General features: G+C 38.0%; 1 protein-coding gene and 1 long non-coding RNA gene across 11 annotated transcripts in view; one reads left to right on the top strand and one right to left on the bottom strand.

Annotated features, from left to right (window-relative positions):
* LOC105468894 (glutamate metabotropic receptor 5) overlaps positions 1–24444 on the top strand; it is a 580105-nt gene extending 555661 nt beyond the window's left edge. For 4 of the 10 annotated variants that reach the window (XM_011719377.3, XM_011719376.3, XM_071075935.1 and 1 more), the window contains 2 exons: positions 3703–3798; positions 19508–20420. In XM_011719377.3, coding sequence (XP_011717679.1) covers positions 3703–3798; positions 19508–20420 — 1009 coding nt within the window. Of the gene's footprint in view, positions 1–3702; positions 3799–4758; positions 4790–14774; positions 15009–19507 lie in introns of those variants that run through there. The other 6 variants (XM_024788821.2, XM_011719379.3, XM_011719375.2 and 3 more) reach the window with 5 other exon arrangements.
* LOC139357657 (uncharacterized) lies at positions 15152–20160 on the bottom strand. Its single transcript, XR_011611236.1, has 4 exons — positions 20073–20160; positions 17139–17267; positions 16849–16949; positions 15152–16761 (listed from the first exon to the last, which is right to left on the bottom strand). It is a non-coding gene; the product is annotated as an uncharacterized lncRNA (long non-coding RNA).
* Positions 24445–25390: the final 946 nt, after the last annotated feature.

Raw genomic sequence — 25390 nt, 5'->3', positions numbered from 1 at the left:
CTCTACCGCTTGTGCTTGATAACTTTGCTACTTATTTGCAAAACGGGGTCAAGGAGAGAAAAGGTAAATAATAAACTTTTGTAATTTTGTTTTTAAACATAGTAACATTGTCACTTAGAGGAAAAAATAATGGAAATAGCATGAGCTTTAGAATCAGAGAAACCTGATTTTTAACCTTGGGCTCCCTGCTCTTAAACCACATGATGTTGGGCTTACTGACACTGATCCTCAGCGTCGGCCTCATCAGAATGAGAATAATAGCAGCTGCTTTGTACAGTTGTTTTAATAATTTACAATAGTGTACAGCAAACAGCCTGACATGCTCAATATTTTGTCATTATTACTTTTTATTATAACTTTGAATATAACTATAGTAAATTAAACATTTCATTTGAAAAGTGAGTTAATACTTGCAAAGCACTTAAAACAGTGCCTCGCAAGTATGAGTGTATGTGTGTTTTAGTGTCTGATATATAAATTTATTATGTAAAAGAAATGAAATTTTAAAATTGATATTTCATCAACTGTAAATTCTGAAAAGCTTAAACTATTTTTAATTGACAATTCCATACTTCTAAAATAAACTCAACTGGAAAACAAAATGTTGAGTTTTTAAACTCAACAGTTGAGACTGTTAAAGCTATTAGTAACTTTGAACAGCATATTACCGGTAAATGGGATAATGAGTAAGTGAATGAATGAATAAAAACGTGGTCTATTTAAATATCTGGTGAATATAATTACAGGTACAGACAGGCAAGAAGGGTCCTATCTGAAAGCAATGATGAGTTTTCCATTCTGCATTAATGCCATTTTCAGCTTGCATTGAATATAAAAACTGCTTGAAAGTTCTAAAAAGTCTAAGATATTGCTCACATTTTTAAAATGAGTTTTGTTATTATTGTTTGTTTTGAAATTTTCTTTTTTATATGCCAGTGAAAGTTTTTACCAAAAGCAGTTAGGTTTTTTTGTTTTTTGTCATTTCTATTGTTTTTCTAAACTTTTAGGTTCAGGGGTGTATGTGCAGGTTTGTTTTATAGGTAAGTCGTGTGTCACAGGGGCATAATGTGCAGATTATTTCATCACCCAGGTAAAAAGTATAGTACCTAGTAGGTAGTTTTTTGATCCTCACTCTCCTCCCACCCTCCACCCTCAAGGAGGCCCCGGTGTCTATTTTTCCCTTTGTGTCCATACGTACTCAATGTTAAGCTCCCATTTATAAATGAAAACATGATGTACTTGGTTTTCTGTTTCTCCATTAGTTTGGTTAGGATAATGCCCTCCTGTGCTATCCATGTGTAAAGGACATGATCTCAATCCTTTTATGACTGCATAGTATTCTATGATGTATATGTACCATATTTTCTTTATCCAATTTACCATTGATGGGCATTTAGGTTGATTCCATGACTTTGTTATAGTGAATAGTGCTGCAGTGAATATACACATGGATGTGTCTTTATGGTAGAGAGATTTATATTCCTTTAGGTATTTGCCCAATAATGGGAATTCTGGGTCAAATGGTAGTTCTGTTTTAAGTTCTTTGAGAAACTGCCAAGCTGATTTCCACAGTGGCTGAACTCATTTCCATTCCCACCAGCAGTGTGTAAGCATTCCTTTTCTTCACAGAGGTTAGAGTTTGATAGAATAGGAGGCTTAGGATCCATTGCATATTTCATAAACAGAGGTCACCTGGCAGAGTGTGTGTGGTCATGAGAGAAAGAGAAAGAGAAAGAGAGAGAAGAGCTTATAAGCATGAAGCCTGTAGGTTTCTTAACTCATCTGTGAAATATTTAATGATTAATTCACAATTAGCCTAAGAGAAGATATTCAAAAATATGTTAAGGATCCCTTTGTAAGGAACTGAATGACCACCAATAATTTATTATTCTATCAATATTCTTTTAATCTGAGCTGTAGAGCAGTATTTTGGTTGAACAATCCAATTCACAAATAAGCACAAAATATTTTACATTGAAACATGGAGCATCATTTGGCCATTGGTACTTCTAAGGTATTTTCTTTGGTAAAATTAAGTCTACTCAATCTAGCTTGGTCTGACGATTTACCTCCTTTAACAAAGTCCCTAAGTTCTTTTCCTCTCTTCTTTATGCCTACATGTAAAGTTACTTGTGTACGTATTTCTTCTTTCCTTCCTTCTCCTACTCTTATGTAAGTTCTATCAGGCAGGGCCTGCAGATTACTTATCTTTACATCTGTAGTGCAAAGTCCATTACATAGGATTTAATAAATGCTCAACTAATGTCCACTAAATAGGTAATCCATTAAATTCATTTTGCTTGATGTAATAAGCCATTTTTCTTCAAATACTAGATACTTCAAACATTTTAGAAGGGAAAATGTTAAGGGGAAGGCCTCTGCCCCAGGATCAATAATGATGATGACTTTGTTACATTTTGTTTTATTTTATACTACTTTTGAAACAGCAGGAAAATAAACTAAAAAGAATGTGACTGTACTGAGGTAAATACGTCTTATAATCATAACTCCCTTTATCATAGCCTATTGGATACCAGGAAGGTGGATGAAGTGGTATCGTACCAGGCTCTAGCTTAGTGAAAAGGTGATAAAACCTTAAGAGCTTTGGGCCCCTGCAAGCTCCACTGGTGGTTATTCTGTACTGATGAGGCTTGTGACTTTCATGAAGTCAGTTAAGTAAATCTAGCTTCCTCATCTGGCAAATGGAAATAGCAGTTCTTTTTTAACAACCTCACAGATTCAAACCAATGAGTAAAAGAGGTTATTTCTGTGAAATCATGTTAGCTCAAAAAACTGTCATTGAGGTACAAGAACTCATCTTGATGCACCATGTAGAAGAGTAATGTTGGGAATCTCATAACTCATTTTAGATGAACTATCTGGTATCTTCAAAGGGCGGTGAACTGCCAGTTATAATACAAAAGCTGTCTGAGCCACACTCTAATAATGGAGGCATCCCAGTACTGACAGTCAAACTTCTGCTTAATGGTTATAGAAACTTTTCATATCCAAAGAACATGTCTTCTCTCCTCTGTTATTACCAGTGTCTAACAACATCCAGAATGGATCACTCAGTGAGGGTTTGTTCAAGATAATAATTAGCTTAAAAACTTGATAATGGAAGGCAACACATAATAATGGCTAAAGTGTGGTCTCTAAACTTAGATTCCCTGTATTCAAAATCCAACCCAACCACTTACTTAATTAACTAATCTTTGATTCATTTACTTAACCTCTATAATCTTAGGCTTCTTCATCAGTAAAATGGAAATAACAAAGCCTCTGGTCCAGGGCTATTGCCAGGATACAATTTAGGTAAAGTTCTAGGATAATGTCTGACACATGGTAAGCACTGAATAGATTCTAATGTATTGATTGATATTCATCTTTTTCTAAGATGCTAGAAATTGCACACCTTTTACCATTCACTATTAAATGTGACACATTCACAGTTTAATAGTCAATGTGAAAGAATGGGTTACATGTGGTTTAACCAAAAAGTAACAACATCATCCCTGATGTTGTCCATATGCCATCACATTCATCTAATAAGTATCAAAGGTTGGTCATTGCATTGAGAAGCAGGAACCCCTGTTTTGACACAGGGTGACCATCTCCACAGTCACGGCTCTTCCTCAGCCTGGCAGTTAAGCACACAATCACGTCTTTCTGTTTGCTCCTGTCCTTGTTCATGCTTACCAGGTACAAAGACAGGAGACTGGCCCAGCACAAGTCGGAAATAGAGTGTTTCACCCCCAAAGGGAGTATGGGGAATGGTGGGAGAGCAACAATGAGCAGGTAAGCAAACGATGAGTGGCCTGAGGTGGTGTGAAATAAATGTATGCAAGCTAGAGGAACAGGTGGCTCCCTGGTCTGGGTCCTCACTCAACTGTGCAACCCATACAGTGTGTCCAACCTGGGCTACTACTGGTTTTCTGTGTGTATTTGATTTGCAAAACCTATGATGTCCTCATGTATAGTAATGGGAGCCTCCTGTCCCAGATGCTGCTGTTTCCCAGGGTTGTGCGCTTTGCATGTCTGAAGCCTTAGCTCACAGTCAGTCCTCCTCTGGATTTTAACTTATTGGTCAAACGGTTCTGGAGTTTGCAAAGTGGAAGAGATTGGAGGAAATTCATATTTCAGGGCTATCCAATCACTAATAAAATAAATGCAAAAGCTTAGAACTGGTTTTAAGGAAAGGACTACAATTGAGGGAAGACTCCAGCCCCTGATCCTGGACAAGCCTAGAAATTAATATGACTTACTTTGAATGTAACATCATCTCACAGCCAAGGGCAAATGCCTTTCCAAACTAGTGGACTGTAGAGATAAGTGGCTTTTCTCGAACTGAAATCAGGAAAGCTAATCCTCCTCTAGCTACCATAGCTTTGCATCTCCTTTACTTCCTTGTGTTTGGTGATGAACATTCTCTGTTGCTGTGCTGTGCATGTTCCTTTATACTAGGCACTCCCAATTGAGTTGTACCTAGTAAACCAGAGTATTTGGAACTATAAGCATTAACTAAGCTGTGTTGCATGAAATAAACGTGCTTTATTGCATGGGACTTGGTTTTAAGAAAAGGGCCCTGGGGCCGGGCGCGGTGGCTGACGCCTGTAATCCCAGCACTTTGGGAGGCCGAGGCGGGTGGATCAGCTGAGGTCAGGAGTTCAAGAACAGCCTGGCCAACATGGTGAAACCCCGTCTCTACTAAATACACAAAAATTAGCCAGGCATGGTGGCACATGCTTGTAATTCCAGCTATTCAGGAGACTGAGTCCAGAGGACTGCTTGAACCCGGGAGGCAGAGGTTGCAGTGAGTTGATATCGTGCTATTGCACTCCTGCCTGGGCAACAAGAGTGAAAAACCTATGTCTCAAAAAAAAAAAAAAAAAAAAAAAGAAAGAAAGAAAGAAAGAAAGAAAGAAAGAAAGAAAGAAAAAGAAAGAAAGAAAGAAAGTAAGTAAGTAAAAGAAAAAGAAAAAAGAAAAGGGACCTGGAGACAAAGACAGTCAAGATTGACGTTAAACAGTTCCAGAATGTTGAAGGAGCCTTGAGTTGAGGAGTCACTTGCCATGACTTAACTCTTCACTTCTAATTTGTTGTGACATTTCCCAATCTATCTGTGGTGTAGAGGTATGGAAGGAAAACTTTTTCATATCATCCTGGATTAGAGAAAAGGAAAAAATCCAATAAGTAGAGTGTGTGCATATGCGTGTGCATGTGCTGAGAGCAGAGCTTGAGACCTAACTACATAACAAGAAGATAATCTTGTTGAAATTTCACCACAAACATTGTGTTTGCTTCCTCAGTGGTGGGCTCCTTCCTGTTTTCAAAATAATGACTAAATTTTTCCAAGGCCCACCATATTGCACAACTGCTGGAGGACTATTCACATTGCAGTCTATGAAAATGGTGCCCAGAACTGTTCAGCATACAGTCTGAGCAATCATTCATAACAGCCCTGGCCAAGGGCTTGGCCAACTTTGTCTATGACTCTCAGAGACAACGCAATGATAGTGTGTGTACATGTGTAGGCATATATGTGTGCACATTGGTGTATCTGATGGCCATATGCCCACAATCCCTTTATACAGCTATCTTTGGATCTCAGTGTATCTGCAAAATGAGTCTCAGAGGATCATTTTGTGGGAGTGACTCAACAGAATGCTATTGGGATTCCTATTTTCATTCCACTTAGATATAACAAAGTAGCATAATTCCTATCCTTGAAAATTAGGCAGACGGCACCATAGTAAGCCAGACAAGGTGAAAGTGACTTCACCAAATGAGTGCTCAAGGGCTCTTCCCAGAGTGCCTTCTAATTTGAGGTCTAAAACTAGAGTTCCCAAACCTGGCAAACTTAGCTGACTATCAAACAGACTGAGGCAAAATATTGGACAATACAACTTAGGAATCTGTCATGTAACAAGTTTCCTAGGTCATCTCAATGAAGCCAGTGCATGAACTGATATTTTAGAGTAATCCATTCATGTAGGAGATGACATGGAACTGTTCATGGCAAGCATTTGGTCTCAATTATGCCATGTGATACTCTTAGCAGTGTTTAGTCAATACTTGAGCTTTAGATATGATCATCCCAGAAATTAGATTTGCTCAAGGCTGTCTTGATTGAGAATGAGGGGAAAGGGACAGAGAGGGTAGTGCACAGAGAGTAGGAGATCCCAGATAAACACACCAGGCTTCCTTGGGTCAGGTCCAGATTTACAAAGGTAGTCACTTGATGAATCTCCAGCAAGAATGGTCTGAGTTTCTCTACAACAGCAAAATATCATTTAATTTTTGTTTCCTCACTTGTTTGGATATAGCTAAGGTAATTGAAAGGCTTATTACATTGATATATCCTGGTGGAGCAGAGGGGAATAATGCATGCAACAATAAATATGATTGTGTTAGATCATCCACCTCAGCCACACAGATGAGCAGAGTTAATTGGGAACAAATGATCTTCCCTTCCTAATATCTCTTTCTTCGCATTTCTTTAGCACCATATAAAAACTGACACACACAGAGAGAGAGAGAGAGAGAGAGAGAGAGAGAGAGAGAGAGAGGAAAGACCTGTCATGCTTAAGCTTTCCATTAGGGAGTAGAAAAGGCCTAGAGACATATGAAAAGAGAGGCCAAAATTCACAAGGTCTTGGTATCTTTTTTTCCAGCTTCACATTTGTTCACATAAATACAGACACACATGCCTGCAAACACATAATATTTATCCAGGAGAAATAAGTTTAAAATGAACATTAAGAAAAAAGATGTCAGAGAGGAGGTAACTGTGATGGAAACAGTTTCTAAGTAAGGGGTTGGAGTAGTTAATCCAAATTTGCTTACTCAGGAATTGAATGGAAGGGCTGGAGAAAGGTTAACTCTATGTACTTGAGACTTTTATAGGTACTTTTAGTGTCAACTAATAAGGTCTTTCTTTGTAATTCATCCCTACTCCACCCCCTATTGCTTCCAGGAGTCAAAGCCAAGCATCACATTTACTCTGCAAACATCTGGGACTCTTCTGTGGCCATGATTGAATAACTAGTTCCAGGGAGGGGTTTAGGGGAGCTCAAACAACCACAGAAAACCAAGAGTGTCACTCTGCATCTCATTTGCCTGTTTTCTATAATGAAGCTGTAGAATGGACAGTACTCCATGAATTCATGCCTAAGATGATTATCTAGGAGCCAAGTTGCCTGGTGGGGAAAGAAAGCAGTTCACAATGTTTACAGTTGAAGCAGAGCAAAGCACTATTTTCTGATCTGTAACATTAGATGCTCCCTTACTTCTGCCCTCCTCCCTCAACCCTCATGCTGGGAAAGGAATGAGAATATAATATGTAACCATAGCACACTAGCTTCCCGAAATATACTGCTGTTTTCCCTTTATGTGAAGAGGTTATTTTATCTTTATGTCTGAATATAGTATAACTTGTCATCTTTTCATATTTTCACAGTGGACAGTCTAAGTGTGATTCAGAGCAGAATCCTCCTGATTGCAGGAGAAGTGAAAGAGAGTCCTAAACAGGGAGGTGGCTCTAAGAACTGAAATTATCTAAACCCTGTTACCGTGTGAGTTCCTAGCAAGATGGTCCAGCCTCAGGAATGACTGAAACCTCAACACTGAATGTTATCATATTCTGTCTCAGCAGGGGCATGGCATTGGAGTACTTGGAATCTGCTTACTTTTTTTTTTTTTTTTTTTTAAAGACAGAGTCTGCAGTGTCACCCAGGCTGGTGTGCAATGGTGTAATCTTGGCTCACTGCAACTTCTGCCTCCCAGGTTCAAGTGATTCTCCTGCCTCAGACTCCTGAGTAGCTAGGATTACAGGTGCCCGCCACTACACCTGGCTAATTTTTTGTATTTTTCGTAGAGACGGGGTTTCACTATGTTGGCCAGGCTGGTCTCGAACTCCTGACCTTGTGATCCACCCACCTAGGCCTCTCAAAATGCTGGGATTACAGGCATGAGCCACCACTCCCGGCTGGAATCTGCTTTCTGATGTGCTCATGTTGTAGCACATGTAGGACTCGAAGACATTCTGAGCCTCCTACTCTCTCTTTGAGGAAGGGCTCCCTCAGTCAAATGAAATCCACAGATCTCTAGTCCCACTCCAGTGCTGGAAGGAAGGAGGGTGGTGTGGGGTTTTCTTTGAACAAAGAGAGAATTATTATCATTACTCTTTTGTGATATAAGCTACGTGAACTATTAACTTTTAATCGAGTCACTGATTTTTCACCTGTGATATGCAGCATCTAATTTTAGTAAGTATAAATGTTTAATAAAGCCTTAGAGAATTTGGTAATAGTCATGTCATAATAGTCCTTGTTAAACGAGTAGGACCTCAGATAGCCCCAAATATAATGTCTTGTGTTAGTATTGCCTTTCATTCATTCAACTATTTCTTCCTCCAGGTAAAGCTCATTTATTAAGCACCTATTATGAACCAAACACTCAAAAGACTCTAGAGATAAATGGATGACCAAGATATGATTAATGCCCTTGAAAATCTGCAGTCTATTGAGAAACAGTCAGAAAAACAGATAACTACAATGCAATATAAAACCCCTGTAACACAGGAGAGTTTATGCCTCAGATTAAGTCCCCATTTCTTATCATATGCTATAGTTTATACCAGTACAAACAGAAGTAATAGAATAACACATAATAACAGATCTAATTTGAGTATTCAGAAAGTATAAGGCATATAGTTATATAATTTAAAATCCATAGATAAGAGAAAGATTTTGCCTTTCCAGTACAGACAATAGAAGCCAGCTGGTTTTTGAGAATAGATTATAATTTCTATAATAATCTTCACTTTATTTATCTCCAAAGTCAATTCCATATTACTATTCTAACATATTCTAAAAAATAAGAAGAAGAAGAATTAGTAACACTGCTATGATTACCATGTATCACACACTCTATATATTAAGTCCCTTCATGGAGGGTCTGCATTAAGTTCTCCCAAGAACATATAAAGAAGGTATAATTTTTTTCTTTCCATGCTACACACAGGAAAATAAGGATCAGGCAAATAAAATAACATGCATAGTAGAGCAATCTCATGAAAAATCTAAAATCAAAGGAACTTCAATAAACTGGTTCTGGCACTAACCAGTGTGTGACCTCAAAGTGCCATTTCAACTCTTTAATCTCCATTTTCTATAAACTTCAGATTATAATATAGCACGTATCTTACGATGATGCTGTGAAAATCAAAGGGAATTATATAAGTACAACACTTAGCATATTGCCTGACACACAATAGGCTTTCAATAAATGTTAGCATGTGCTTTTACTATCCAAGGCCACCCAGTTTAGAAAGGTTGTTTTTTATGTATTTACTATTTTGTCTTGTCTTTCTCTACCCTGCCACCACGGTTGTTTGCTCAAAAATCAATTCTGGAAAAGTAAGTAAAACAAAATCTAATGATAACAAAAGAATAAATTCAATGATATAATTTCCCTGTTTTAAAATTCATGTTCTCCCATGTTTACCTAGAAAAGCAGCCAACATTTATTGAGTACTTAGATACATGAGACACTATGTCAAAGGCTTTATCTGCATGATTGCTCATTTTAATCTTTTTTATAAAAAAAATTGGTAAAGCCCATATTAGAGCCCAACTCAGTCTGATTCTGCAGTCCACACACTAAAATCACCATGTTATCAGCCACGCAGGAAAAAAATACAAACTCATGCACTCAGAATACACGGTTCTTCATAAACTAACCCTAACCTAACTATGTGATCATTATTCCTTCTGTTTCTGTACATATGTTCTCCTTTCCAGACATCCCAGATATCATACAATTCTCCAAACATGCTGACTATTTTCTACAACAGCACATCTTAAGACTTAAGACATGCTGTGTTTCTATCTGAATTATCCTTCATTTCTCTTTCTATCCATCTTCTTCCAGGGAGAAGGAACTCCCATTCCTGCTCTACCAAGCAAACCTACTCAGGTTTCAAAACCCAACTCTAATGTCCATTCTTCCTTGACGTTTTTAAAAGTCTTAGTCTACCTAAACTCTACCCAACTTCATAATTCTAATGTATTTTACCTTTACATCTGATATTGTATACTATCCGGTTGCCTGTGTCTTCTCATTAAACTTGAGGTTTTTAAGGCCACAAAACAAAAATGTATTGTTCACTTTTACATCTTCAGTACTCAACAGTGTGAAGAGTCTATTGATTCAATCAATCACTTAATAAAAGTGCCCGGATAATTTTTGTGTATGTAGGTAGCATTGTTTTAGGGACCATGGGGAGTTTGGGGAAGTATAAAATAATCTCCACCCTAAAGGAAATGACAATCTTAATAAAGAAATAAAACTCACTCTGATGGAACCTGAAAGAGCAATAGTCTACATTAACATTTTAAATCTGTGGTACCAAAAATAAGGCCAAGATTTGGACGGTGGTCAGGATTGGAGGGAAGCAGGGACGAAGTTATGGCTAACAATAATGGAGTCAACACATACGCACGTATGCCCTTCTTGGAACTTCTCAGTGAATAGCTACACAAAAAGTTGACAAATTCATCAGAAATTAGTTTAATTTAATTTACTTGACCCTGAAACCATGTATTCATGAACCATCTATTGTCATTCTTAGTTTCTATACCATTTGCCAATTAATTTTATAAAAAAATTAATCAAAAAACATAGCATGAAAATTATGTATGAGGAGTACCTTATAATAATCCTTGAAATCTTATTATAAGCATTTTCCCAGATAAATCCCTATAAGACCAGCAAAAACTAAAAGAATTAGCTAATGCTTGGTGACTGGAATAGAAATTTACTAGCCTTATTAAGTACCACAAATATTAACCAGATTTCTAATTATCTTTGCTTATTTTTCTGAAAGAATCACTAACTACTCAGAGTATGTTCTATTTTTATATTAAATTGAACATATTCTACATTTTTATTATTAAATTGAACAGTCTCTGTTCTTAGCCTGTAAAAAATGTAATACGTAAATGTAACAGGAATACTTGAATTCTATGATTCTCTCATCTCAGTTTCTGCTCAATTCTCTTCTTATCTAATACTCTTTTTACTGAATAAAAGGAGGAGCTGGTCAAAACCTTGTGTGAGGCTGCTGTCCTTGCCTGTGAAAAACATTTTGTAAATAGACATATATATGTACACACACACATCTATATGTACACATTCATGCACAAATGTATAGTTTTTGTAGATAATTCAGTAGTTATATACAATATATATGCATATATTTTATTTGAAACAATAGATTTGCTAGCTTATGATTTTCTGTAAAAAAGGAAAAAGGAAATCAAAATCATTTCTAATGGAAAATGCCAAACCAAAATGGGAACAGCCTGACATGTAGTCATCAAGTACAAACTTGTATGCTCTAGAAAGGGAAGTGAATTTTAAGGGACACTTTCTACATTTAGTCTCACCTAAACATATGGATAAAATCTTGGAATTGTGTCCAACTAATCTTATTGGCATATTCCCATTATGTATAATGGTAATATTGAAATGTAGACGCAAGTAACTCAGCAAAGCTGAGTGCTCTGAAATTTTAAATTAATCATTTTATCTAATCTCATGTTTAATGAGTTAGTTTGAATTGATTCTTCAACACAAACATTATTTATTATTAATCATTCTTAAAAACTTTTTTTGCCACTGTGTCTCACATGCCTTCAAAGCACACTATACTTTTACACACACTGTCTTCCATTCTCCTACAATCAGTAGCTTATCAAAAATCTTGGCTTTACCAAGATATTTATACCTTAAGTATTTTCGACTTTTATCCACACAAGTTCTTTGAATCTCTCTAATCCTCAATTTTGTAGTCAATTTAATAGCATGCATATGACAACACATATGCACAGATATTTTTAAAGATTAAAAGAATTTAAATGAGGGGATCAGAAACGTGTGTGTGTGTGTGTGTGTGTGTGTGTGTGTGTGTGTCTATACAGAAGCCAATATATTACAATTGTAAGAAAAAAGTAAACATTAATCAGGAATAGCTGTATGTTTGTGTACCCAATTAACTTCCTAAGGGTCCAGAGAAAGGAAAGATTTCTATTGTCTGTGAGGAACCAAGAAGATTAACACTAAGCAAAATAATGGTGTCCATGGTAGATTTAAATTTGTTTTAATAGTGCAAAGATATAGTGCTCAGCATCCCAAGAATTCCACAGGAAATGGGACTAGAACTGACTGATATTAGTGACTTATATCTGTGGCATGTGTCCATTTTATCCAATTAAAAAAAAAAAAAAAACATGATAACCAAGAAACTTGCTTCTTAAACCAAGAGACTTCACCAGACAATAAACATATTGTGGTGAATCTGCACCCAGGATTCAAGCCTCATAACTAACATACCCTTCATACATCAGATTTAAGTCACAAGCTTCAGCTGGGGTGCTCTATGACAGAAAGGAATCTTTTGCCTAAACAGAAATTATTTTCCCAGAAACCATTCTAAACATCCTGGGACAACTTTTATCTTACAGTCCCTCAGGATTTATCTCATCAATGTTGATGCAGAGCTTTAGAATTTATCAGGTTATTTTATGGGAAAAAACTGGGGCATTGCCTTCTTGGATGCTCCACAAGGGTATGTCTTGTTAGCCCCTTGGTTCACGTGTGTATCTTGGCACTCAGCACAGAGACAATGGGAATGACTCTGGATTTGGCATCTGATTTGGGGCACTGTCCTGCCATTTACTTTGACTTGGGCAACTTAGTTAAGTTCCATAAGCCTCCTTTCTCATATCTACAGTGAAAGTTAATAATACCTGTCTGTCTCAAACATTCAAGATCATATAGTTCACTTTATTTCACTAACACTCCTCTGCACTACTCTGTACCATACACCATATTAAGCACAGGAGATACATGTAGCATCTGCCCTTGGAATGCTCCAGGTTTAGTGTGGGAACAGACTTGTAAATAAGTAATTAAAAATACTATTTGATAAACACTACCCTAGACAGCTGTTATGAAGGTAAAATATGATGACATAGGTGAAAACACCTTGTGAGCTGAAAAGTTCTGTTAAAATGGAAACTATTATCATTCCAGGATTCTCCTCCTCTTTGCCACCAATCCCAATTCCATGTTTTATTCAAGGTTTAAATGAAGCTGAATTCCTCCACAAAGTCTTCCTGACTGCAGCAGCTTCTAGACACAAAACAGCTGTGTCTGGTTTTGTTCTCTATTTACTAGATTATAATTGAGCTTTCTAGTAATTGTTGGAAAAATTGTTTCCTGTTTTGAAAGAAAAGTACAAAAATCTAAAATTCTTTCTAATCTTTGTTAAAGCATCTCAGCTAAGACCTAGAACTTAAATGTCAGAATGAAGAGCAGTTTAGTGGGATTTTTTATTTTTTTAGTTGACACTTAATAATTGTACACATTTATAGGATACGGAATGTTTCCTTACATGTATCCCAAGTGTAATAACAAAATCAGGGTAATTAGCATAGTGATCACCACAAACATTTATCATTTCTTTGTGTTGTGAACATTCAAAATCCTTTCTTCTAGCTTCTTGAAAATATACAATAAATCACAGTTAACTATATTTACCCTACAGTGCTGTAGAACACCAGAGATCATTCCTCCTATCTAGCTATAATTTTGTATGGCTTTACCAACTAATACCAGTTAGAGTAGTTTAGTTTTGAGGCTGAGTCCAGGTAACAGAATTGCGGATCAAAATAAATAGTTCGATTTGAGAAGGAAATATCTGTGATGACTCAACACAATTCCAATGCTTGGCACAAGCTGCCGTGTCATATTCTCCTTTGTTAAGGTGCTTGTTCTTTAGGAGGACTCAGGGGAAGTAGCAACTGTACTAGTACCATTAAGCACTTCAATAACCCACCGTGAAAGAACATGTAGCTTCTGAAAAGGCTTCCTGTTGCTGTTAAACCAAAGACTAGTTAAGAGAGGATTGAGTGATTCTCCTCCCACCAGGAATTTATTAGGGATTAAATGCCTGGTAAGAGAGATTATCTGGAGGAATTATCCTGGAAACATGCAACCACTGCTACTTAAGAGAGAGGTGAAAATCCACGTCACTTAGGGCTGTTGGAGGAGTTTCATGGGATTAGGCATGTAGAATTACTTTCCTTTCCATATATGCAATACATGTATTAATTGAGATTCACTTATCCATGCTATTTTAACATCCCCAAACTTTAAGGCCTCATTAATACCCACTTTATTTGCAAATCCTTCCTTGAAACTTCTTTCCTTAGTGAACAACTTTTTCTCTGAATTCTTCTAATCCTGATAAGAAAAACCCAAAAGTCTTTTTTTCCACAGTAGTTTTCATATCAGTACATTCCTTTCCATCCTCATTTTTGTCACACTTGTGAATACATTAACATTGTATTCCTGTATTGAATTATAAATTCCATAGACTTTTTTGATGGTCAAACTCTTTTGTCCCCTTATTAATGTTTGCTTCCTAATGATGGTGCGCCATGGCAGAATACTGTAATATCTGCAGATTTGAGCAGAGGAATAGAAAACTGGGTGAGGTCACTGACATGACATTCAGAGCCTTCTTGAGATGAATAAATTTGCTAAGTGTCTGATATGGAAGGGAAAAAGAGGAAAAATAAACCTCTGAGAATAAAGATAGAAAGTGCCATTTTGGCAGACCCAAAATGTAAACAAAAACGAATGAAACAAATAAACAAAAAACTTAATCCTGAAATAACATTTTTGATGTGCTTTTTGTTTTTCAGAAATAAAGAACAAATAATTATAACAGAGAGAACATTAGATGACATCATATTATATATTGCAAAAGGGTTCAATGGTGCCTGGAAGAGAGCGAGAAGTTACTTTTGGCCCCCTCCTCAGATGTGGCAGATCATTTCATCTTGTCCCTTTCTCCTCCATTCTTCTTTCCCTCTTCTTTTCTAATGTCTAAAATATTCAGTGAGGGAAGGTGACGTGCCATAAACGGGTAAAGAAAAGTTTCCTTTCATTTTTCTTACTTCAGTCCCTAAGGACAAACGTATAATATGGATGCTGAAAAAAAATCTCAGCCTAAACGATAAATACATCATCTTAGTTCAACCAAATAGAAGATTTAATGTTAATGAATAACCCCTCGCATTTGCAGAAGGGCTATGCTCTATAAAGTACCCTCATATGTATTATCCTTTTGTTTTTTCCCAGACATCATGCAAGGTGGGCAGTTTCTTTCTTTCTATTCTTTTTTTTTTTTTTTCCAATAAAGAAAGAAGCTCAAAGGTGGCAAGTGAATTGCTCAACATCATTCTGAGTCAGATCCTAGACTGAGAATCTGGGTCCTTTCTCTTTTCCACTGTCACTACTGCCTTGATAAGATTTCACCACTGAGCAATTTCACTAAGACAGATATGAGTTCTAAAGAAGTAATTATTTTGCGATTTTCATGGCAGATATCAAGCTTTGTATTTTCATATTTAATGAAAATTTTAAATATGTAGATATTGAGTACTATTGATTAAAGGGAGGTATATAAGAAGTAAAAATAGATCCATAAGGCAAAATAGTTTCATTAACATTGAATTATTTTAAAAACTTAATTCTAACAGAAAAACAATTCAGTATAAATTTTAAAAATGAATTGTATTTTATCTACTCAAGTATTGGCCCAAGAATATTACTGAGCACTTACCATGTTCTAAACAATGCATGGGTACTACTGGGCATATAGGAAAGAACAAACCCTCTGTCTGTGCCTTCATAATGTCCCACCAAGCAGGTGAGATAGACATATAGCAAAGAGTTATTATATGCCTGAATGCAGGGACCATAGGAATCTAGCCTAGCAAGGTCAGGAAAGCTTTCTTTAAGACAAGACAATTAAGGTAAAATAAAATAAGAAAACAAGAGGATACACTTAAGCAAAAAGGAAGAGAGGATGTAGCGCAATGCAAAAGCATTTGAGGAAGAAGGTTAATTTGGAATTTAATGGGGTAGAGGTGATCACCCACGGAGACAGTTAGGGTGTGAAAAGAGGCCACGGATCATGGAACTCCAATATTTATTACAGTTGGTCAGGTAAAAGAAAAAGAATCTGAAAGGTTTTATGGCTTACCAAATATTTTATTTTGCACTGAATTCTCTGTTCCTTAAACCAGGGTTCAAAATGGCATTGAGTATACCTTTTATTTTCTGAAATGTTGTATTCACATAAAATACAAAAACTGAACATCCTTAGACACCTTCTCTTTACCAGCTTTTTTCACCTACATTGTCTCACTTCATCTCAAAACAACCTTAACTAAATGAGACACTGTCTGCTTCTCACTGAGGCTTAAAAAGATTATTCCTTTCCAAATATCCAGGATGGCAGAACCAGAATAGGATCTCTATTCTATTGCAGCTTCCAAGAAACCCCACAGTGGCCCTGTTAACTAAAAAATCCTATTCATCCATCAAATGCTTATTAAGATCATGCTGAGTGTCACTGAACAAGATAGATAAGATCTGTGTCTTCACGGAATGTACATTCTACTAATAAACAGAATAATGTCATGAGTAGGGAGTTTTTGTTTGTTTGTTTGTTTCTTAAGAATTCTCATTTACTTCAGAGAAAAAAAAATCTTTCATGTTCAAAAGAATGAAATGAAGTACTCACATTTGGACTCCATTTCTCTGGTTGTCTGGTGTTTCCTGTGTCCACTTTCACTGTTATTCAGATGGTCTGGTGCTCTTTCTCCCTTATGGCCATGGGCACTGTAAGCAAAGGCACGGCCAGGAAAAAGATGTCAATACTTTGTACAGAATTGGTTAATTAGGATGGTTCCCTCATCACACACTCACCTAGAGGTTTTGCAACATGCTGTCATGTTTTGGGTCATAGCTACAGGTGATTCCAAAGACTGTTACTGCTAACACCCAAAGTTATGTTCCATCATGTTCAACTAAAGGCATTCGAGAGAGAGAGAGAAAAAAAAAACCTTTTAAAAGCTAGTGTTTGCAAAACCTCTCTGTACTAGGAGCAAGAGTGTCCCTAGGGTAAAAGTTGGTGGAATAAATCCAGCTAGTCTTCTGATTTCAAGCCCATGCTTTGTATTAAAAGGGGACTTAGTGGCCTGGAAGAATAATTGTACCTTTCGAAACACCTGTTTCTTATCCTTCTGTTAGGAGAAAGGGTGTAGTTGGCAACCATCCTCCCAATCAAATCCTGTAAATAAACTGGCCCATTTCTTCTCTGCCATGTTCCAGAAGTTAGTAGACACCTGGGAAAAAGAAATGTAATACACGCAAGTCAGGCTAATGCAAAATTGAAAAATAAACCCGAAACTACTAGAAAGGAACGCCACTGTTCGGCAATGCCCCCTCTGCTACTGTGGATGCACAGCAACCTCCAAACCTGGAAATGATTCATTTATCTTTTCCAGGAAGGGCAGGGTAGGATGGAAGTAGCTCATATTCCTAGATTCTGAAGGACATGAGACTACAATACATTGGATAGATTACATGGAAAGAAATTTCACAGGAAAGAGCAGAGAAAGAAAGACCATGAAGTAGAAAGGAACAGATAAAGAAATGGGAAGCAGTGTGGAAAGAGGCAAAAAGCATGTCATTAAAGGAGCTGCAGAAGTGTCAGACTGTTACCAAGGGAGTGGGTTTCTCAGACAGAGTAGATCCTGCAGGGCCAGTCAGGCAGCCTCAAGGCTGGTGGATTCCAAATGAGGTACAGGCCCCGGCCCCTCAAAGGCAAGCCAGCCCTCCAGTAAGGGGGACCAAGGGGAGCGATGGGGATCTAGAAAAAAAGGATGGCTTTCTGCCAGAGTTTCTCAGTTTCTGAAAGAATCTGAGAAACAAAGTGCTTCAGAAATACTTCGGGAGCAGAAGAACAGAGTGCTTGTCAAAAGCATAGGTCCGTGGAAGCCAATCCAGACAGACTTTCCTGGGGTCACATCTTATATCTTTGACAAATGCCATAGGTGAGTCTTATGCAGAATTTAGTTTAATAAGCATAGGCTATGATGATAAAACTGCAGTCTTCAACTTCTTTTGTTGTCAGGCTGCTCAAGGCTCTCTGTTGGTCACAGCCCCTAGAACAGAGCTGTCTTGACTGACAATACCAGACCCCCTAGTAACAGAGATCTTGGATTACTTTGTGATGGGAAACTACACCAGAATCTCCTCATATAACATTCCTGACCAGGCGCAGTGGCTCACGACTGTAATCCCATCACTTTAGGAGGCCAAAGCAGGTTGATCTCTTGAGGTCAGGAGTTCTAGAACAGTCTTACCAACATGGTGAAACCCGGTCTCTACTGAAAATACAAAATTAGCTGGGCATGGTGGTGCATGCCTATAATCCCTGCTACTTGGGAGGCTGAGGCAGGAGATTCGCTTGAATCCAGGAGGCCAAGGTTGCAGTGAGCTGAGATGGTGCCACTGCACTTCAGCCTGGGCAACAAGAGCAAAACTCCGTCTAAAAAATAAAAACTAAAAAATAAATTATTGAGTGTCAGGCCACATTCTCTGACCTTTGTAAAGTTCCTGAATCAAGGTCTGCAGCTTCAGAAGCTACTGTGTCAGCTTTTAGTGGTAAGAAGAGTACTAGGGCACTGAAGCTGAGGTACCAATCAGATCTTGAGTGTGGCTTTCAGACCCTTTGTGTGGAAGCACAAAGGTGAAAGAAGGAGAAAGGCCTTTAAAAAACTTGTTAGTCCCACAATATTCACTAGGATCCTAATTGGAGATCGCTCTGCTAAGTGCCGAAGGCATTATACAGCACTCTCATTGAACTGTTATTCAAGTATAGAACTCAAAATAAATTTGTAAGTGAATTTCTATGAAGTAAAGAAGTTCTCATTAGAAACGTGTGTTCATTAAATTTTTATTTTCCAGCAGGTAAGGCAACCTAAGTAAAACTATGTTCAAAATTAGGGGTTCAGACAGGAAACCCTAGTTATATATACACCAACCTCCAGAATAAAGGCTGAACTGGAACCACTGTCTACCTCCTTGTAATCCCTGACTCTCTTACCCCTTCCCTCCTCTCCGATGATTGTTGGTGAGTTTGGGTCCTAGTGATAATGTTTCCCTTTGAGGTCACTAACTCTAGGAAGCCCCTGTCCTATACCAGGCACTTCTGCACACAGCCGGGACATTGCAAGCCCTTGCGTCTGTGTGCTGCTGCACTCACAGGTGGGCTCAGAACTCCCGCAAAATCCTAATAAACACTCCTTCATCCAAAGGGGACAAGCATCCCCTTTGACACATTTTCATGATAATGATAAACTGAAGGCCTGATACAGAAAGCAGCCTTTAACTCAAAACGAGCAAATGAAAGCCACTTCCAAGGTCTCTTTCCGTGATGTCTTTTTGACGCTGTGTTTCCTGAAAGAATGAGAAAAGTCCTCCCCAGTTCGGGGCCCATGAGCAACCACCATTGGGGAAGCGGCATCCAAGCCCCTTGGACACCTCGCTGAGTCACCTTTCCTCTCCCTTCTCTCCTCAGCTCCAATGGAAAATCTGTTACGTGGGCCCAGAACGAGAAGAGCAGCCGGGGGCAGCACCTGTGGCAGCGCCTGTCCATCCACATCAACAAGAAAGAAAATCCCAACCAAACGGCAGTCATCAAGCCCTTCCCCAAGAGCACGGAGAGCCGCGGCCTGGGCGCTGGCGCTGGCGCAGGCGGGAGCGCGGGGGGGATGGGGGCCACGGGCGGTGCGGGCTGCGCAGGCGCCGGCCCTGGCGGGCCCGAGCCCCCTGACGCCAGCCCCAAGGGGCTGTATGATGTGGCCGAGACCGAGGAGCACTTCCCGGCGCCCACGCGGCCGCGCTCACCATCGCCCATCAGCACGCTGAGCCACCGCGCCGGCTCGGCCAGCCGCACGGACGACGACGTGCCGTCGCTGCATTCGGAGCCCGCTGCGCGCAGCAGCTCGTCGCAGGGCTCCCTCATGGAGCAGATCAGCAGTGTGGTCACCCGCTTCACGGCCAACATCAGCGAGCTCAACTCCATGATGCTGTCCACCGCGGCCCCCAGCCCCGGCGTGGGCGCCCCGCTCTGCTCGTCGTACCTGATCCCCAAAGAGATCCAGCTGCCCACAACCATGACGACCTTCGCCGAAATCCAGCCTCTGCCAGCCATCGAGGTCACGGGCGGCGCGCAGCCCGCGGCGGGGGCTCAGGCGGCTGGGGACGCGGCCCGGGAGAGCCCGGCAGCGGGGCCCGAGGCTGCGGCCGCCAAGCCAGACCTGGAGGAGTTGGTGGCTCTCACCCCGCCGTCCCCCTTCAGAGACTCGGTGGACTCGGGGAGCACAACCCCCAACTCGCCAGTGTCGGAGTCGGCCCTCTGTATCCCGTCGTCTCCCAAATATGACACTCTTATCATAAGAGATTACACTCAGAGCTCCTCGTCGTTGTGAATGTCCCTGGAAAGCGCACCGGCCTGCGCGTGCGGAGCAGAGCTCCCCGTGTTCACACACACAGTGGCAAGCATAGTCGCCTGGTTACGGCCCAGGGGGAAGATGCCAAGTGCACCCCTTGATGGAAACACGAGATCCATAGTGCTATCTCACGACAACCGACGAAGACACCGACGACAAATCTTTTGGCAGATTTTCTTCTAGTGGCCTTAGAAAACATGGGCTTTTAAGAAACACGGCTGATATCTTTGAGGGCTGACAAGGCGTCTGTTCAAACAGTTCCATACCAAGTGCTTTGCTCTAGGAAAGCAGTGCGTGTGAAACAGCGTAACGGAGGGTGAAGAGCATAGTTAATAAGCAACTGTAAAAAGTTTTATTTGTTTACTTTAATTCTTTTCCCAGAAGAGTCTTTGATTCACCAAACATGAATGTACATTTTCTAACAAACTCAAAATCTGGGACCAAAACATCAACTTTTCTCTTTCTTTTTTCTTTCTTTTTGTTTTTTCTTTCCTGTAAAGACCTTGAAAAGCAGTAACTTGGGTCCAGTATTTACTGAGGCGTTGTGAATGTGTCCCATGCATAACACACGACTGGATAGTGAGTGCTGCGCTAATGTACTACGTAGGGCTTCTACCAGAGATTTTCCTCTCCAATTGGGTTGTGAAATACTCTTCCAAAAGCCTGCATCGGGGATTCCACCTACTTATTTCAGATTCACCTCCATTAACCAAGAAAACCAGTGGAAGATTTCTTGACTATTTCACCATGTTGCCAATCAATACTGGAGTAGCAAAAAAATATTTTCTGGAATACTGTTTTGTAATTCCCTCACTGGGGTGCATTGTAGCTGGAAATTCTCTTTATAATCATTCTTGAGCTCCAGCCTGGCTATCTCTTTCAAGAAACATGGCCACTCCTCTTTAGGAATGCTGTTCCGTTTGCATTGCCAACTAAAATATTAAAATATGCATTGGGGCTTCTTCATTCCTTTATTTTGAGAACCTGATGCACAAAGAGCTCCTTTGTTCTTTTTGAGTCCCACCACTGGAAGAGTGGTCCATAGACCCCATGAAGACATTGTCACGATTTGAGAGACTGTTGTTGAAAGGATTAACACAATCTTAATACACTGAAAATTTTAAACTGTGTCAAGTCAGCTTAGTGGAGATTTAGTTATGCCAGTGAGCAGTGATTTTAACTATTCTTGGCTGCTTAAACAGGGCAGCTATGAACTATGACAAATGTAGATTTTTCAAAGCAATACAAAATACTAAAAAAGAGGAACCTTAATGAATATTAACCACACAGTCTTTCTTAGCCATTCCAAAAAGAGGCAAAGCAATTCTTATTTTCTTTTTTTAAATAATGATTCATATTATTTTGTGCACTTCATACTGTCACTTTTTAAAACTGCAGAAAAGAGATTTAGAGGTATAATAGAAACAAGTGTGCTTTGATAGTCTCAAATAGGTAGAATTCATAGTTCAAGACCTGAATCCACTGTCATCTCTTTCTTCCTCCCATTGCAGCTATCCTCAGGTACCAAATGTTTTGATTTTTAAATAAGGATAGTAATAAGAGGAGGTATCCTATAAATTCAAAGTTCAGTTGACCCAGCCTTATACTTAAGATAGCCTTATGAAAAATATATGCTGTGAGGCAGAAGTATATTTTGGCAGAGAGAAAAATAAATAAAACTTTTTCTTTTAGCTCAATATCCTTATTTTGGTAAGTAATTTTTTTTTATTTCACATCTACTTAAAAGAAACTAAACTGAGAAATAGAAGTCAGTCCATTGGCATAATTTATCATTCTTCACTTTAAAAAATTCTAATAAATATTGTGCTTGAGTTTTCTTTTCTGCTATTTGTTCTTACTTGCAACTTTAAGTCAAACCTCCCAATACAAAACATTAAAAGCTAACATTCATGTACTAAAGTATTAATTTACAAGAAATCGAACCTCCCATGCTAGATTTGAAAATAACATCATCACAGCACCCTGATCCCAAATATTATAACGAGGCTTTTAAAATGTAAGTGAAATCCAGCTAAGTTTCATGGTTTCATTAAAAGCAAATGTCTGCCTCTACCTGAAAAACAAATGGAAATCTTTTGAAGTATTAATACCCTTTGGATCCTCATAAACACGATGGCATTCACCTGAGGATTCCTATCTTGACTCTTAGGTATTAAAAACCTTTCTCGATATGCTCTACATTTTAAAATTTGTTTCATAAAATCCTTATGTTGATTTTCATTTTACTCTCAAGTACAATACGTTTCACTCTAGTCCAATAGAAGAACATGTTTAAACTTTGTTCATGGTCAAATTCATTTTCTATGTTTTAGTAACATGGCTCTTAAAAAGTACACTACCTTATAAAAAAACTTCATTTGAAATTAAATTTAATGCAAGTAAATTGCCATCTGATAATTCCACATGCTATCATAATCAACTGTAATAATAAAAATGATTTATCCAATTAGAAGAAAACAAGATATATTTTTCTCTGTATTTCTACAACTTTTGCCACTTCATTGACTACATTGTATATTGGACATCAGATTATTAGTAATGCATTATTGAGATCTTTTATTTTGGAATGATGCTAACTCTGTCTCTTTGCCAATTCTAATACCAGGTTCCAAGTAATAACTCTACAGTACAAAGAGAACTGAATATTCATTCTAGGGCTATAGGATATGAACTTCACAATTCATTTGGGTACATTCTCATTGAATTTCCTTCAAAACAATCTGTTCCTGGTGCCCAGTGATAATTCAGTCGGGACCAGCATGACTAAAAGGAAGGGGATACGCTAAGGCTCAGCAAAGTGACCCTAAAGGAGAGATATGTCCCAGGATGGAAAGAAGAAGATGTGGTTTAACCAAGTTATACTGACTAATCTAATCAGTCAATTCGTCCTTCTATTTTGGGAAAGGAGTGGGGACAGCCTAAGAAGAACATATCTGCATTGGGAAGAACCGTCTTTCCGGGCTAGGGATGGGGAACAGAAAGGGAGTATGGAAAGAAAAATTATAACAGATTTGACTGAAGCAAGGAAAAAAAGCAAATCCCCAAATGTGCTAATCCTTGAAAGTAACTATCTTTCCCAAACTACTGCTGTTACCAGCAAATGATCAGGAAGACTAGGAGCTATTTCTGACTGTAAATGAATTGTATAATGGCTCTGCTGCAGTTCTGTGACTTCCAAGCCAGGAATTAAATGCTCTTTTTAAGAATAACAAAAAACAAAAGCATTTCCTATGCTAGTCTCCCAGTAAAATGTACATGTTTTGGAGACTTCAAAGGTATTATATGAGTTCACATTTAGCAACAGCTTATTAATAACCCTCAAGCTGTCAGAATCTCTATAGTTACCATTTACAATTTTATACTGTGAAAAAATACAGATCAGTGAAAGCATAAAGATAAATCAGAATTCACTTTGAAGAGGGTCTGAGGCCTGGGAGAGTCTCTACTGTCTATTGAAGAATGAGGCATGTATAAAATAGTTGGTTGAATTTCACTGATCTTCCCAATGTGAACAAATATACTATGTATATTGTGTGTATTTCTAGAAATCAATGGCAGCTGCTGATGGTGTTGTAATTAGAAATCTATATAGATTATAGATGTTTTAGAAAGATGGTGCCAATCCTAAAAGATTTGTGTGGGCTAAAAGTGCTTGTACTTACTTTTTTCTGCACTTATAACTGATTTGGTTTTAAAATTGTGTGCGTGTATCTGTTCTTTCTCTGTTGTGGCAGCTTGTACTATTAAAATAATAGAGAATGTTAAATTATTTTGATGTGAATTGCAAATGATTTTTTTTCATAAAGTTTAACATTTTTATCAGCATTGTTTTGCTTTGTACTTGTATAAATATGTTTTATTTTAGCACTTCAAAATATACTTGCCTGTTTCTCAGTTGTCTAAATCATGTTGTACTTGGTGTTTGTGAAGCCAGTTACTTTTCAAAAAACATTAAAAAAACTGTAATATGATTTTAAGATTATTCCCCTCAAATGTTTAGAATGTTGTCTTAGTCATGTTTTCTAAGATGAAAAGAGCCATGATACTCATTAATCTTGAATACTGGATGATCTATACATTGGAATTATGGGGTTTACAAAGTCAGCAGTGGACTATAGATTTAAATGAAAATATAAACCAACCACTAATTAACCAGAGATGTTGTCCCCAAAGACATCTACAAACAACTGTTACATAAAGAACTACTTTAAAAAAAAAAAAAAAAGGAATGTAGGAAATATGCATTATTTGTCTAGACATACAAATTATAGAAATAGTTTCATAATTATCTGTGTTGATAGAGGTAACATCACAGAGATAAAATAGATTATTTATGTGTGTATAGATGTGTGTCTACAAACACACATTTATATAGACATTTGACTTTTGAGTCCATCTACATGTGTGTCTCTGTGTATATGTGTGTTTGTGTGTATATGTATGTGCATATTACATAATTTTTCCAGAAAAAAAAAAAACAACTTTTTCCTTTGACTGATTCTTAAGCAAATATACATTCCCTGGACACAAATTAGTGAAAAACTAACAGCAGAATATAAAGTAGATGTTTGATGTATGGAAGAGAAAAACAAGGTATATTTAAAAATATATTTGCTCTATGCTTCTGCCATTGTATTAAATCCATAATGAAAGATATACATATGTAGATACATATATTATTATACAAAACATGTTTGATCTTAACAAAGAAAACCATTTTATCTGTTCTGTCAGACTCTTCCCTTCAGTATCTTTTATTCTAAAGTGATATGAATGGTAATATGTTCATATAAAATTGAGGATGAAGTGACATTTACAAACCAGGTATAGGAAATTACCTTCTAAAAATCAGAAGAGCCTTATCAGACTCCATCAAATTATGGAAGGCCATTTAAAACCAGCAGATGCAATAGAAATAGCATTGAATT

This window comes from Macaca nemestrina, chromosome 12 (genome assembly GCF_043159975.1).
Source record: "Macaca nemestrina isolate mMacNem1 chromosome 12, mMacNem.hap1, whole genome shotgun sequence".
Lineage (NCBI taxonomy): Eukaryota > Metazoa > Chordata > Mammalia > Primates > Cercopithecidae > Macaca > Macaca nemestrina.
Note: the sequence above shows the minus strand (reverse complement) of the source record. Positions and strands in the feature narration are given on the sequence as shown.